This window comes from Zootoca vivipara, chromosome 3, assembly GCF_965207765.1.
Source record: "Zootoca vivipara chromosome 3, rZooViv2.hap1.1, whole genome shotgun sequence".
Classification (NCBI taxonomy): Eukaryota; Metazoa; Chordata; class Lepidosauria; order Squamata; family Lacertidae; genus Zootoca; species Zootoca vivipara.
Window position 1 is genome coordinate 35,956,001 of NC_142586.1, and position 16,086 is coordinate 35,972,086.

General features: G+C 41.1%; 1 protein-coding gene across 2 annotated transcripts in view; it reads left to right on the forward strand.

Annotated features, from left to right (window-relative positions):
- The window catches only part of CD109 (CD109 molecule), a 72,879-nt gene that overhangs the window by 25,935 nt on the left and 30,858 nt on the right, over positions 1–16,086 (forward strand). For both annotated transcript variants that reach the window (XM_035109603.3, XM_035109604.3), the window contains exons 9-20: positions 82–211; positions 457–566; positions 864–1,091; positions 2,834–2,935; positions 3,054–3,116; positions 4,526–4,702; positions 5,697–5,849; positions 9,851–9,925; positions 10,237–10,297; positions 10,548–10,677; positions 11,426–11,540; positions 15,146–15,259. In XM_035109603.3, coding sequence (XP_034965494.3) covers positions 82–211; positions 457–566; positions 864–1,091; positions 2,834–2,935; positions 3,054–3,116; positions 4,526–4,702; positions 5,697–5,849; positions 9,851–9,925; positions 10,237–10,297; positions 10,548–10,677; positions 11,426–11,540; positions 15,146–15,259 — 1,458 coding nt within the window. The remainder of the gene's footprint in view (positions 1–81; positions 212–456; positions 567–863; positions 1,092–2,833; positions 2,936–3,053; positions 3,117–4,525; positions 4,703–5,696; positions 5,850–9,850; positions 9,926–10,236; positions 10,298–10,547; positions 10,678–11,425; positions 11,541–15,145; positions 15,260–16,086) is intronic.

Here is a 16,086-nt window from a genome sequence, read left to right on the forward strand (position 1 = left end):
CTCCCCCCACCCCCATGCCTGCTTATTCTTTTCAGAAGATAAAACAAATTGATTCATTTTTATTCTTCTTCTTGATTTCAGATTAATGGATCTGTGAACTTTACATTTGACATTCTAGAGGTGGAAAATATAACTTACAACAATTGGGGTTATTCTGTGCATCACCAGATGCCGGTAGAAATTACAGCTGTGGTTACAGAAGCACTTACAGGTATGCAGCTTTATATGGGGTTTTCTTTAAGGCAGGTATGGGGTACCTTGAGATTATTGTATTTTAATAGTAGGAGACTTTCCCCTGCATACCCAGCTCCCTGCAAATCCTTGCTACATGCTGAGAAAGGGGTTGTCTTTCACTGTTGGTAGCTGGAATCGTGAGAAATACGGACTCTGCAAGTGTTATTAGGAATGAATGATTATGCATGTGACTTTTTTTTAACCCTTCAAATATTGTAACAGGAATCTCCCAAAATGCAAGTGCTACCATATTTCCAAAGCATCATGACTACATATTAGAATTTTCTGAGTATCCAGCAGTTCTCAAGCCTAGTCTGAACTTTATAGCTACGGTGAGTTATTCTACTATTCTTTATATTATCAGTATCATTCTAGAAAAAAAAGGCAAAAGCAGTATTATGGAGACAAGAGTTGGGTTTTTAAAAATATTGTATATATTGTCTTAAAGAAATTAATTACAATTGCTTTTGAGTCTCTTGGTATATTAGTTATTGCTTGTTGCAAGCTGTCAACACTAAATGCACTGTTGGCATTCCATATTTAGGATTTGAGCATCAATCTTAGGTGTTGTAAATCATGGTTTTGAAAGTTTTGGTTTGATTTATGGAGATGCCTTTTACTATTTTCAGCTGAAAGTCACAAGAATTGACAACAGTCTGCTGTCGTCTGATGAACGAAGGAATGACATTGTGATCACTGCCACATCCATAGGGAATCCTGCTTACTACCCATATGGTGATGGAGGTGAATCACAGGCAAATGAGGCATCTCAGAACCTAATCTACCATGTGCCAGAAAATGGGATGGTTGAGATTGAGTTTCCAGTTCAAGTTAATACAACAACACTGCATGTTAAGGTATGCTTTTTCTGTGTCCCCCCCGTCAAAATACGTAAATACTTAATCAGAAGATGAAAAGAATCTTAGTATGGAAACTTGTTCTTATGCCTACCTGAGTATTCAAAGTGCTTCAGATGTATCTCAATATCCCTTACAACAGCCCTGCCTAGTGGGCCAATGTTATTATTCTCCTATTAAAGGTGGCGAGTCTGATAGATAGATGTGATATCAGTACTAAGAAACTCCATGCCAGGGGAGTTCTTCCAGGCTTAGGTTTACCTTGTTGAGATTTTTAGGGAGTCAGTTAAAACATACCTATTCTGCTAGGCTTTTTGTGAAAACTGAGCATATTTATTATTGTTCTCTATTTTAGCTATTTATTTTGATATGCCAGGACCTATCCCTGATGCATCTCTTACCCTGCCTTTATCATCTGTTGGGTTGAGCAGTGCTGCATTCTCAGTGTGCTCTCCCCACAATGTCACTTCTGATCCAAAGGGTTCACCTTTTGGTTGGACTGACAACACCTCAGTTCATTGGAGAGGTTGCTTCATCGACCTCTACTCACAGAGACCAAACCCTGCAGGATGCAGGAGGACATTCATTTCAAGTGCATGAATTTATCCTTTTAGACTTCAGAGGAGGTGTGCCCACCAGTGGTTCAGGCAACTGTTCTGAACCATAGTTAAGCTTCCTCTCCACTCATATGTAAACAAGAGGAAGAGAGTGAAATTTTCTGCTTTCATTTTTTGTTAAACAATTATTTCTCATCGCATAATTCTATGAATTATTCTACCTCTAGTTAGTTAAAGCAAACCAGGATGAAACTGTGGCTTGATATCCTGGGTTGTTAACTACCTAGAGCAGGCACCCCCAAACTGCGGCCCTCCAGATGTTTTGGCCTACAACTCCCATGATCCCTAGCTAACAGGACCAGTGGTCAGGGATGATGGGAATTGTAGTTCAAAACATCTGGAGGGCCGAAGTTTGGGGATGCCTGACCTAGACTTAAGATAAACAACAGTTCCTCAAATTCATATGGGATGAGAAATGGTGGTTTAGTGGAAAATCAAAGCAGAAGCTTCACCACAACTTGTTAGCAATCATCTAAACCAAGGAGAGGCCTAATCTGCCCTTTCAGGCCTCTGAATTCTCTCCCAGTACTTTGCCTAACTATGTCCCTTCATCTTTTTGTTCTTCCTCAAATAGCCTGACCCATTTTGTGAAACATTGAGCTGACAAAGTAGAGTGCTCTGTTCTTCTTTGCTAGCCTGATTGGCTTCCATACTGGATATAGATAGAAGATTCTTCCTCTGACAGTATGGAGCCACTCTTCAGTCTATCCATAAGCAGGGACAGGATGTTCTACTGCATCAGTCCAATATAGCTGGCAATTGAGAAAGAGAGAGCTTGTACATGGGTGTTTGCTATGTTTCATCTCTGGGCACAGAAACGTCTTCTGAGTAGAAAAAGAAAATCAAAAGCTCTGTGATGCTGTCTTGAGACTAATTTTAGATTATAATTTAAGAAAATTGCTTCAGAAACTCTTGGATTGTCCACCCCCACATTCTTTTTGCATTCTGATGGACTGCAGCTTTTTCTTTTTTCATTCTAACCATTTAAGGCAGATTGATATCTTCATTTATTTCTTCATCTAGAAGAGGCACTAATTATACAATTTGTGAAACATTAATTGAACTTTCTTATTTTCCTTACAATGTGTTGAATGTCCCCCCACCCGTTCCTTTTTTTTTTTACAGGCCAAATTTCTGGAGAGCGAAACTTCTATAATCATATATGGTACATTCTACTCTGCCACCATGACTTTTCTACAGATTAAAAAAGCAAGTCAGGATGTAAAGGTAACTTCTGCTTTCCAATAATCGGCGAGCTTCAAAATTCACTAATAATACACTACATCATGATAGGCAATTAACATGTTCATTCAAGTTGTATTATTTCCCTCCCCCCCACCCCTAGGTTGGGACTCCATTTGAGCTGAATCTTCAAAGCAACAAGCCGATGAAAGAGATCAGTTATATGGTATTTTAAAATTATTTTATATGTATTGTGTTGTTGTTTTTACCACAAAGACAGGAAAGACAGCATAGGCAATAAGGAGGATTTTGCTACTCAAAAATAACTATAATTTCCAGATGGCAATATGAGCAAGCGTTTAAAAAAACAGCAATTGTACGTCCTTGTAATAATAAACAAACAAACAAACAAACAAACAAACAAACAAACAAACTGGTTGTAGCTTTCCTACTGAATGTAAATGTAGTGGTACACCTGTGTTTGCTGCAATGTGTGGCATACAAAAATTGATTTTTTTATCCACAGGCATAAATGCCTGTGGGCACTGACCTATTCACGTGGCATCTGTATAGTTGTTATTATACTGTTAATGAGTTTGTGGGTGCTAGACCTCTATTATCCCCGGATCCAGTGGGTGTTAGAATTTAACTAAGGCTTGGAGGTGTTAAAACTGGGTGCCGACCTGTGTGTTTTAAGTTGTATGCCAAATGCTTCTAATCCCCAAACAAGTGTTGAAAGCCAGTTAAGCTAAGCTAAGCTTCCTGCGTTAAGTTAATAGCCTGGGTAATGGGCCATTAAGATAACAAAGCATCAGAGGAGACGGTAAGAGGGGGGGTCCCCTTTCCCTCAACTGATAATGCCAGATCTTAGAGAGGTTAGAGCAGGGGTCAGCAACCTTTTTCAGCCGTGGGCCGATCCACCATCCCTCAGACCATGTGGTGGGCCGGAGTATATTTTTTTTTGGGGGGGGGAAATGAACAAATTCCTATGCCCCACAAATAACCCAGAGATGCATTTTAAATAAAAGGACTCATTCTACTCATGTAAAAACATGCTGATTCCCAGACTGTCCGTGGGCCGGATTTAGAAGACGATGGGCCGGATCCAGCCCATGGGCCTTAGGTTGCCTGCCCCTGGGTTAGAGCTAGGAGTTATGTGTCTGGATCCAAGACTGCGGCTATGGAAGAAGGCTCTTGGGGTGATTATGCTGCGAACTACTCTATCATAGACTCAGGTTGTATATATGTGTGAGTAAACTATATACCAGGCACCCCCAAACTGCGGCCCTCCAGATGTTTTGGCCTACAACTCCCATGGTCCCTAGCTAACTGGACCAGTGGTTGGGGAAGATGGGAATTGTAGTCCAAAACATCTGGAGGGCCGAAGTTTGGGGATGCCTGCTATATACGATAAAGAAACCACAGTCTCCACTGTGCCTCATTTCCAAAAGGAAACACAGACCTTGGATAAGCGCACCTGGAACCCTTGGAATCTCGCATCGCTTAGAGATTAGGCTGACATGCAACAATACTGTGGTGCTTTTATAACAGATGTTAAATTGTGAGATGTGTGACAATTTCATCTGGAACTCAGCTGATAGGAAAATCAATTAACTTCTCCCCCTCCTCATATAGGTGGTATCTAAAGAACAAATTGTGGCTGTAGGTAAAGTTAACGTTGCAGAATTCTTTTTAACACCAGAGCATTCTTGGGCTCCTACAGCATGCATAATTGCCTACTATGTGAGTGATGATGGTGAAGTAATTAGTGATGATCTCTGCATTCCTGTTCAACTCGTCTTTAAAAATCAGGTAAGTTTGTGTACATAGACTTCCTCTCACACAAATGGTGTTTTGTTTTGTTTTGTTTTGTTTTGAGACAATACACAAAAAGGAAGCAAAAAGGAAGTCAAATAAACATAGTATGTAACTGATGCTCACATACTGATAGGCATTAGCATGGAGTCATAGTTTACAAACAATTTCACTAGTTGGTCTGTTTAATTGCTCATTAACATCTTTCAGATTTTAAACTGGGTTTCCTGTATTAGAGCCCATTTATAGACCTTCCTCTACCTACCAGCAAAGGATGCTTAGGATTAAATGTATTGGCTGCTAGTGCAAACAGCTTCACAGTCCATGGCCTTATGTCCATCTTGTGCAAAAGAGTATGAATTCTACACAGTGCATACATTTATTTACATATCTGTATTTAATTTAAAAGCCATCCTATTAATCTCTGGATGGCATATATATGGTTAAACAGTAGCATTAAAAAAATCACAATTACATTAAAATAATTTAAATAAATAAAGATTATTTTTACTTTGCTGCAGTTGTTTGATATAAAAATGGAAGATGTTTGGCCCAACTTGCTTACCTGCCCCCCTCCCCAGCTTTCTACCTCCAGTCCTTTTTAGGTCATGTGCTGTTCATATCTTCAATCCTGCATTTTCTTTCCTCTGTCTGCTGCATTGACTTATTTGTTCCTCTGGCCTTTTTCCACCTTTAACCTTGCTTCATTTTTCTTTCTCTGTCTTCAAAGGATGGCTCCTGCATCTTTGGGCCAAAATAGATAGGTTATCAAGAGATCCATGACTGAAGATAACACCGTGTTGTTTTTGTTTTTTAATGAGGGGATTCACACTCTCTCTCCAGCACCATGGCTGTAATCTGAACTTTCCTCTCATGGGTACATTTCTTTAAAAATATATATATAGGAGTCAGCACCTGAAATAAAATAATTGTTCATTCTCCTTTATCTACTGCATAATGTAAACTAATATGCTTTCCCCCACCCCCCCAGATCAATATGTATTGGAATAAAAATAGAGCTGGGCCTTCTGACGAAGTCACTCTCAAGATTAATGTGACGGAACCAAAAACAACCATTGGTCTTTTGGTTGTTGACAAAAGCACAAAGCTCCTGGGGAAAAGAAGTGATATCACAGAGAATGCTGTAAGTTTCTGAAAGAAAAGAAATGTTTGAAGTGTATTTTAGAGCTGTGTAGAAGCAGCTATTAGATTTGATTGTGAGTTTTGCCATTACAGTGGTACCTTGGTTTATAACCATAATCCGTTCCGGAGGTCCGGTTGTAAACCAAAACAGGTTGTAACCCACGGTGCGCTTTTGCCGATGGGGCCTCCAAAAATAAATAAATGGTTGTAATCCCAAAAAATGGGTTCTTATCCAAAAAAGGGACCCAGGTGGCGCTGTGGGTTAAACCACAGAGTCTAGGGCTTGCTGGTCAGAAGGTCGGCGGTTCGAATCCCTACAACAGGGTGAGCTCCCATTGCTCGGTCCCAGCTCCTGCCAACCTAGCAGTTTGAAAGCACATCAAAGTGCAAGTAGATAAATAGGTACCGCTCCGGCGGGAAGGTAAACAGCGTTTCCGTGTGCTGCTCTGGTTCGCCAGAAGCAGCTTTGTCATGCTGGCCACATGACCTGGAAGCTGTCTGTGGACAAACGCCGGCTCCCTCGGCCTATAGAGTGAGATGAGCGCTGCAACCCCAGAGTCGGACACGACTGGACCTGATGGTCAGGGGCCCCTTTACCTTTACCTTATCCAAAAAAAGGGACACACACTTCTGGGTTTGAGGTGGTTGTAATCCAAAACAGTTGCAAACCAAGGTACCACTTTATACTGTTAAAGTAAAACAATCAACCCACACTGAGTTGATACCTGTAGATTTCATTCTTTTGAAGTGCATGATAATTCTCATATGTTTCTCTTTGCTAAGAGAACAAAGCTTCATTTTCTGCAATCACTGTCTTTCCCCATTCACCCATGGCTACTGCCTTTAATGCAAACTGCATGGGTTGCTATCTTGATTGGGAAGCCATTTTATGTAAAGTGGTTCTGACGTGGTTCGGGCTGACTTCTAAACTAGTCAGCAAAACACACACACCACATTGTGTGGGGGGAATGGTTTGCTGGCATGCCTAAAGTCTTCTTGAAGCAAATGTGACAATTTATGTTATTTGTTTCAACCATGCCTCCATGAAGTGGGCCTAAGAAGCAAAGAATGGGAAGAATCCGTTTTCATAGCTTGAGAACAAGAATTGGGGAGAATTATATATTCCTTTTGTGGGAAGTAGAATAAGAGAAAGAACAATGCTGGTGCTTCCTGCTTCCTCCTGACCCCTATCTACAGTTCTTGCAAACTTGCCAACTTTATACTTTAGTGTGTAGGAGAGGTTTTCAGGAAAGCTGAGCATATAAGTAACAGATTATTACAAGAGTGGTACTTCCCAACCTTCCTGAAGTCGGAAGTTTCAGGAGTGGCCTTCTTATAGTATGGGATGGCAAAAAGCATTAGAGAGTAAAAGTTTGTACCGTTCTGGTTCCAGCACCTCAAAAAGTGGGAAAGGTACAGGAAGGGGCACCTGAGCTTCCGGTCCGTCGCGCCGCCAAGAGGACGCAGGGACTGCAAGCTCCGCAGTCCCTGGCATCGTGGGGGGGGGGGGATTCCGCAGGGCGAGTGGATTCCCCGCAAGAACCCCGGGAAGAGTGTCCCGGGCGCGTAGGTCCAGCGGGCTCCAAACCGGCGATTCCTCCGTTGCCCAGGGACGCAGTAGAGTCCCTGAGAGCCAGCGGAGTGGAGTTGCGGGAGCCATTTTGGACAAAAACATTGCCTCCGAGAAAGCGAAGCCTCGAGTCCTCTGTCTGTCAGCGGTGGGTTCTTCCAAAGAAAACCTAAGATTGGACTAAAAAAGTAAGTAATCCCTATTGGACTTTAAGAAAAAAATTCGGATTTTTTTTTTGGATTAAATAGGAAGAGACTTAAAAAAAACGGAAGTCGATCTCTTCCTAATGGACAATCAGGAAGCGTAATTAATATCCCAAAGCCAAAAGGGATTAACTGATTGTAGAAACCGAGAGAAAGAAAGACTTTGCTAACCCTTTCCAGCCCTCGGAGCCGGCACCCCTTGAGGTTCAGCAAGAATAAGGGGGAAAGTGCTTTGACAGCTGTCAAAAGCTGTCAAAGCTGTCAAAAGAACAGAAAAATTTACAAACCTGCTGTTAAACGACACAATTTGTTACAAGAAGAAGTCAAAGTTGAGATAATTGGAATTATGATTGGATGCATGAGAAAGTGAAAGTCAATGAGATGAAACAGTCAAAATGGAGGCGACCGTGAGGTATGGAAATTTCCAGGGCCTTTTGTCTCCTAATCTCCTGTCTGCTTGTGGTTAAGAGAAAAAATGAATACAACATATTCACCAGCCTTCCAGGAGGTGGTGTTGGACTACTTGCAAATTCTGAAAGACATCAACAAGAGACTGCAACATTCCAGCATACCATGTTTAGAGACTGTGGCTCAAGATCAGGACTTAGAGGATAATTCTGAATGCGAGATCAAGTCAAACAAAAAAGATACAGAGAACAATGCTGAAACTGATGTGGAATATAAAAAACATGTTCTGGATGATGCACAACAAGGATTGGGAAAGAGAGAAGATGTGGTTTTTGAGCAACAAAGTGAAATGAAGATGCAAGAAAATGAGGAACCTGGAGGGACTGAAATTTGGAGATGTGTGAATGAGGGGTGGGAAGTGCAGAAGGGGGGGACAGAGGTATGGAGGTGCAAATGGGAAAGATGTGGTGTGGGTTGAGAGCCTTAGTTAAGAGGAATTTATGTTGGTTGAATAATTTTGGCTTGTTAAAGGAAATGTTGATCCAATTGGGGGGAAGTCACCGAGGGGGGGGGGAAGGAGAGCGTTTAAAAGTATAATGTTAAGATGTCGATTAGAGAAATGATTGTTCATAAAAATTGAGTTTTCTGGAGGGAGGAAGAGGAATGGCTGAGGGAAATTTTTTTAGATTTGTATTAAACAAATTTGTGTTAGATTGGTGTCTGGGCAGAGAGCTGCCTTTCTTCCTCTCTTTGCTCAGAGACACCTGGTGGCAGGGGGTGCTTTGAGGGGGGAGGAGGAGGTGGAGGGAAACCCAGACATAAAAATGGATATCCTTTGGAAGGCCGCACCCCACGGGTTCCTCTTGTGGCAGGAGGGGACTCGTGGGGAGGCGGCAAGAAGAAGGAGGAGAACAAAGTGAGTATTTTTAGGAAAAGATTTTGAATTAAGTATAGAAAACCCGCTATAATCAAAATAAGAAATTAAGAAGTCCAGGAAGAAGAGCTTCGAGGAAGTCACAAAATACAATGTTAAAAAAAAATAAGAATGGAAAAAATATGTGTCTGTTTGTATGTGTATGTTGAAGGATTAGCTGGGGGAAATCTGAACCTCAGTACTCCTCCATCCCGGTCCTCCTGGTGGCAGGGGGGGATGGGGGGAGGAGGAGGGGGGGAGGACAAACTCAGCTTTAAAACGGACCGCCTTTGACTCGAAACGCCTACGGGTCTCACTGGTGGCAGAAGTGGACTTGTGGGGGGAGGGAGGGCAGAAGGACGGAATATATATTGTGTGTTTTGTTTTGTTTTGTTTATACTAAAATCAATAAAAACTATTTTTTTAAAAAAAGGAAGGGGCACCTGAAATGATCAAGGTGCTAGAGCAACTTCCCCATGAAGAAAGGTTGCAACATTTTAGGCTTTTTAGTTTGGAAATATAGTGAATAAAGTGGGATATGATAGAGATGTATAAAATTATGCATGGTGTAGAAAAAGTGAGAAACTATTGACAAACCTGTCGTAAGTGGTAGAGATACAGGGGAAGTGAAAAAACATTTTTATTGGTTCCCATTGTATTTTTGCAAGGATTTTGTTAACAATTCTGTATATACTCAATTTTAAGGTATCTTAACAACTAGGTGGCAGATAACATTGTCGACTTTTATTATTATTGTGTCCTACAATTTTTGCTTTGTTATTCTTACAGATAAGGCTCTTGCTAAGTAGAATTTTCTTTGTTAAAACAAGATCTATGTGATCATGATTAATGGAATTTATTTTGGTTTCTCCTATGAAAACTAAGTATTATTATTACTATTATTTTAGGTTCACCATGAGCTAAGTTTATATAATAGAGGACTTGATTATGGAGCAGCCAGAAGTTCATATGGTGTCTTTCAGGTACAGTTTTAAAATGCATATGTACTTTTCCATTGTTTTGTTGCATCAAAGAAAATAAAAGTTTAGTAAGGGTTACTCAGCATTCATTAGTATGCTTGTGTTTTCAGATGCAATTGAAGAGAAGAAAACTCAGTCCTCTGTAGATACTGACTTTCTTCCACACAAAACTAGCTTTTATTTTCTAAACTAAAAATGTTGTTTGTTTATGCATGCTTTAAAATATGCTAAAAAGAAATAAAATATAGGTTGACAAAATGGTTCATCTGTTGCATATTTTTAAATTTAAAATTATTTTTATATATTGTGTTTAGAATTGCAAACTCTGGGTATTGACTGATGCCAGCCTTCCAGAAGATGAAAACTATGAAGGCTGTAAGTAAAAGTCACATCAAGTATAATTCTTTGGTTTTGGCTCATGCGATGTATGTAGAACATAAAGCAAGTGTTCCTTTCTTTTGTTTATTTCAATTAAGCAAATAAAATTATATATAAAGTGTTGAAAAAGAGTGACACAATTTAGGATACAGTGTAGATTCTAAACACTGGAATTATATGAAGAGAATGTTACAGTATTCTCTCTCTCTCTCTCTCTCTCTCTCTCTCTCTCCCCCCCCCCCCCCAGTTATGGATTATAGCTCAGCTTTAGACTTTCAGCATCATCTGGAGCCCACAAGAGAGTCTGTTGGTTTTGAAAATCCCCATATAAGGACAAATTTTCCAGAGACATGGATTTGGCGTGAAATCACAACAAGGTAAACAGAAAGGGTTTTCTTTACATATCCATTCTTATCAGAGAACAGTTAATGTAATGTATTACCAGCGGAAGGAACTTCTCTGTAGCTTTTAATACTTCCGTTGAAGAGTTTCCCATCAAATGGGCATCTCTGCCAAGCACTGATATGCAGGACAGCCCATTCTTGAAGAAAGTTATAAACAATGTTTTCTAGTGTTACAAATAAGGGAAAAGGGCAAAATACTCTTAGAAGCTGGTTCATACTTGAGTGACGAACACCGTAAAGTTTAACGACAACAAGCATTTATTTATATGCCACCCATCTGACTGGGTTGCCCCAGCCACTTTGGGCAGCTTCCACCAAATTAAAACATCAAGCACAGTGTAAAGCAGAAGTGCATATTTGTAGCAAGTAGTGAGCATATGTTAGGGGTATGCTGCCAATCTTGGATCCTTTAGCGTGTGTCCTTTCCGCTGCATGCTTACAAACATATATTTTTGCTTACCGCTTCAAAGTGTCTTCCACTCCAAAACACCAATATGTATGTGGCAAGCACCCTTCTCTCATAAAATATGAATAGAACCATGGACCTTATGTAGAAACTGAAGGCATAGCCTTCATTTGTAACTTTGCAAATCTTTCCTCAAACCATTAACTAGATTTAGCAAATCATTCATTACTCCACCAGGAAAATCAGCCTAGATTTACTGACCATTGTCAATGTTTATCCTTCTGAAATTAATTTCTGTTTTCTTTTCATTTTTAGATCGACTGAAACAACACTGAATGTCACTGTTCCTGATACCATTACTACCTGGATAGCTAGTGCATTTATAATATCTGAAAACCTTGGACTGGGTGTGATGAAAACACCTATTGAGGTAACAGAATTTCAAGTGCAAATACACCTCACCCCTCTGTAGAACCCTGAGCATAGAAGGTGTGACTTCATCTGCCAAGAATACCACGTCCATGTGGTGGTGAGAAGACGCAGCTCAGAAACTGAGGTCATTCCAAAGGCGAAGGGCATCTTTTTCAGATATTTGGTGCCTTTAACATTGCCTCAGTTGCCATTTAAACCACAGGGATGGGGAAAGCAGTGGAGGAGAACAGAGCAAGAGAAGAGAATTAGCATCAGGAAAAGGGCTAGAAGAGTCTTATTGTTATAAGCCCAATGGCAAGTTGGGTTTGTAGCCTATCCTTGCCTCCCAAGAAAAGCTTTCTCAGGAAACAGGAAAGATCAGACGAAGGAAAAGACTGCAGGAAATAGTTAGGCACTAGAGGGCACTCTAATCTAAGAAAAATAATAATAGGGTTAGGATGAGTTGAAAGCATCATTATAAAAACATACTTCAAAATAAATACAACCTTTTGCTACTTTAGTGATGTGTCCTATTCCCTAAATAATATGGGATATCGCAGAACCCTAACTCCCTAATGACAGAAAACGGCTGTTGGTTTGTGCCCTCAGAGCAGCAGAAGCAGTGGAATGTCACTAAAACGTTGGCATGTAGTGGCCCAAAAGCAGGTTTACTTAATGTATTTACTAGATAAGGAGTTGGGAAGCATTATTAGGACTGCGCTCCTATATCTACTCTGAGAATAAGTCCCATTGAACTTGCTTTTGTGTAAGGTTTTGTAGGATTGCACCAAAAAGGCGGATGAGCAGAAATGCCCAGTTTCTTCAGCCTGGGTGGATTGATTTTCCTTAATCAGGCTGCAGGCTGAACCTTTTGCAAACCCTCACATTACTACAGCCACCCCCTCTAAAAGAGCTAGTGAGGTTTCAGGTCCCTGGCAAAAGAATCCACCAGGCTCACTAGCGCAAAATTAGGGGAAATCCAGGAAGCTTCAATGATAATGGGTATGCCAGCCAACTAGGAGGGATGTGAGAGAGCAATACTGCCATTTTGTCTTGCTGGTGTTGCTCTTGATTACCACCCCAAAAAAGAGACTCAATAAGAAAGCATTGCAGAGGTATCCCAGACCTACTGTTATCTTGTTGAGGATTTTCCCTGGGCAGAAGTGGTGATCATGCTTCTGACTTGGCAAGTGCTGGTTTGGGAGAGAGTCATTGGTGAGCCCACAAATGTATTGCATGCCCAGGTGCAGGGAGCCTGCGCCTGGCCAGGGCCCAGAGAAGGATGACAAATAAAGAGACAGGACAAAGTATTAGGTTCAAATAGACCACAACTTTATTGATTACAGATGTATGTAGGCTTGGGTGTAGGAAGTGGGTATGTACGCTGAATCAGGCAGCCCTACTGCAGGTAGCATAATGGTTGGGTTGGGCTTGGGTTAAGGGTTGCCCTATGATATACATCAGTTCCAGGCAGTCATACCAGGACAGCCATCTCGGCATCTGGACAGAAGCAACCCCCCTTGGATCCCTTTAACGGGGTACCCTATTTTTTTTTTTATAGAAGGGGACTGACTCCCAAGCCCTGCTTCCCACCAAGACTAAGGATCCAACCCAATGCCATATCTCCCAACAAGTTCTGTCAATTTTCCAGCTGTTGTTGGACTCTAATCCCTCTCAGCCTCAGACAGCATGGCCAGTGGTCAGGGAGGATAGGAGGTGTAGTCTCATTGACATCTGGAGGACCAAAGGTTCCCCCGCCCTGTTTTAGGATCAGGTAATACAGTGGCACCTCGGTTTTTGAACGTAATCCGTTCCGGAAGACCATTCGAGTTCGAAATGTTTGAAAACTGAAAACTCAAAATGGAGTCCTCAAAACAGAAATCTCAATATGGAAAACTCAGTACGGAAGCCATGTTTCTGGTTTCTGGCACGTTCGAGTTTACAGCGTTCGCATTCCGAAATGTTAATCAATGGAGACGTTTGAAAACTGAGGTACCACTGTATATAAGTTTATTTTTCTTCTAAAATAAATTACATAAAAATATACTTATTTGCGAAGCTCTTGAACAATATTCAGTATCAAATCTGATATAATCAAACAAGAGTGGTTGAGGTTTGGGGTCCAGGCTTTCCATCTGACAGTTATATATGAAAACAACACTTTTGATTATGAGAATCACCTCATTCATGGATTTGGATCTGGATATTAACTTTTATTTCAAGTTCATTTGAGATTGAGGTCAATATTCCTTTTTCCCCTGAATGTAGTTTGGCAGAGATTGATCAATCCTGGTGATTTCTGACTTTATGAAAGTGCACGCTTGGCTGAACGTGCCAACTGTTGAGTAGTCTTTAATGAATCTGTAGCCAAGATTCCACTTCACTTCTCACAATGACTTAATTTCCCTCCTGTACATTGTTGGATTGCTCAGTTTATATTTAAAGTTCCATATGGTGAAAACATGTTATACATTGACACATGCAAATAATATTTTTACAAAAACATATAACTGAGCACAGGCTTTATAGATACAGTGTTAATAAGCTTACAGGGCTTAGGAATGAGCCTTATCTGGTATTAATTAAAAATCTGTGATGGGTATAATTTCCTATAATTTCCTCCTTGCAAGCACAACATAATTCACAAGTGTGAATTGAGAACTTTGTGTACCGTGAGCGTTTCTTCTTTTTCTGAGCATCAGCTTCACCCACCCTCTGCCTCACTCTACTGACCATATCACAGTCTATTTTGGAATATATTGACCGGTGGGACTGCTGCCTGAAAATATGGGGGGAAGCCATTCTTCACGCTATCCCTTACACATGTGCAAAGAGCCCCAGTGGATTACAGGGTGGCCAACTTCCATTTTCAAAATATTAGTGATATGGGGGTAGAGATGGGCAGAAACTGGCATATCAGCTTTGGAGCCTGGAATAATCTGGGTGGGGTAGACTTTGGCAGGTTTTGGAGCTCAGTGCCTTTTGGGTGCTAGTACTTATTGCCTGATATAACATAGCTCTTCTGGTCAGGCCAATCAAATAATATCTGGTTGGCAACCCTACTTGTATCACAACAGCTACAGTCTTTGACTTACTTTAATCAAAATGTGCTCAGTAAATTAGATTTTGCTCTTGAACCAGCACCTAAAGTTATTCTAATACAGGCAACAGTAAATTCCTTTTTAAGTGTAGGAGATGTGCCCCAAGAACTATCTCATACTGTAGCTATGCAAGGTTCAGGGATTAAATGCTGTCTTGGGCATATAAGAGTGCCGTAGTTGTGAAAGAGACACATCTTTGTATGTGTGCGAGTTGAGAGATGGGGCAGCTGTGTTTTGGAGCCTCATATTCAATCTGTGCAGCTATATGTCAGCTTCTAGCATGCCGGCTGAGGTACTTCAAGAAGTGCAAGACCTACAAAATTTGCTATGTGAAAGTTGCATCCCCCCATTTCTTAGCATACTGATGTTTGTTTTTAGTCAATTAAATCCTAACTGGCCAGTGGTCAAGGTCTGTTGTGAAACGTTCTAATCAAAAACAATCTACATTTAAATTGTATTCTGCTGAACAACTAACCTATACACCACAAGGGTTCACTGTTGTATAACTTTTTATATTTTTCAGTTAGAAGTCTTCCAGCCCTTTTTTGTTTCCTTAAACCTTCCTCCTAGTGTTACAAGAGGAGAAGAGATTGTTTTGGAAGTAAACCTCTTTAATTATTTGAAAGAAGGCACTGAGGTAAAAATTCATTCATTTGTTCATTTTCTAATATTAGGTGGAATCCAATGGTGTCTGTACGTGAGCAGAATGGAGTCCTCACACAACAGTTTACATTTGCTCTCTGCACCCTTGCCTGCATGCACCCAACCCTCTGGAGCAAATTGGGGTGTGTGTAGGGTGAGGAAAGCAAGGGGAAGTCCAGTTGTGTGAGAGGAAGTCCATGCACACAATTTTGGATTTTGCCCATGATGTCTTGTAGTTGCCTTATCTTTACTGTTGCCAGCTCTTGGTTAACCTTTTCTGGGGTAGTTCACTGTCTTGCTGGAGCATGGATTCAGAGATAGACTGTTTAAGTTTATCAGCTACTGATCCTAGGGGGCGGCAGGGGAAGGGGGTCATTTTGCAATAGGATTTTGTCAATTTTTTTGTTTTGGCTTAGGCTGTGAACCTACGCAGATGTTCTAAGGATTAAGCTACCTTGAACACAGTAAGAATTGCAGCTGAGTAAACATGCCCAGGTGGCGCTTTGGGTTAAACCACAGAGCCTAGGGCTTGCTGATCAGAAGGTCAGCGGTTCGAATCCCTGTGGCGGGGTGAGCTCCCGTTGCTCGGTCCCAGCTCCTGCCAACCTAGCAGTTCGAAAGCACATCAAAATGCAAGTAGATAAATAGGAACCGCTACAGCGGGAAGGTAAACGGCGTTTCCGTGTGCTGCTCTGGTTTGCCAGAAGTGGCTTTGTCATGCTGGCCACATGACCTGGAAACTATACGCCGGCTCCCTCGGCCAATAATGCGAGATGAGCGCGCAACCCCAGAGTCGGTCACGACTGGACCTAATGGTCAGGG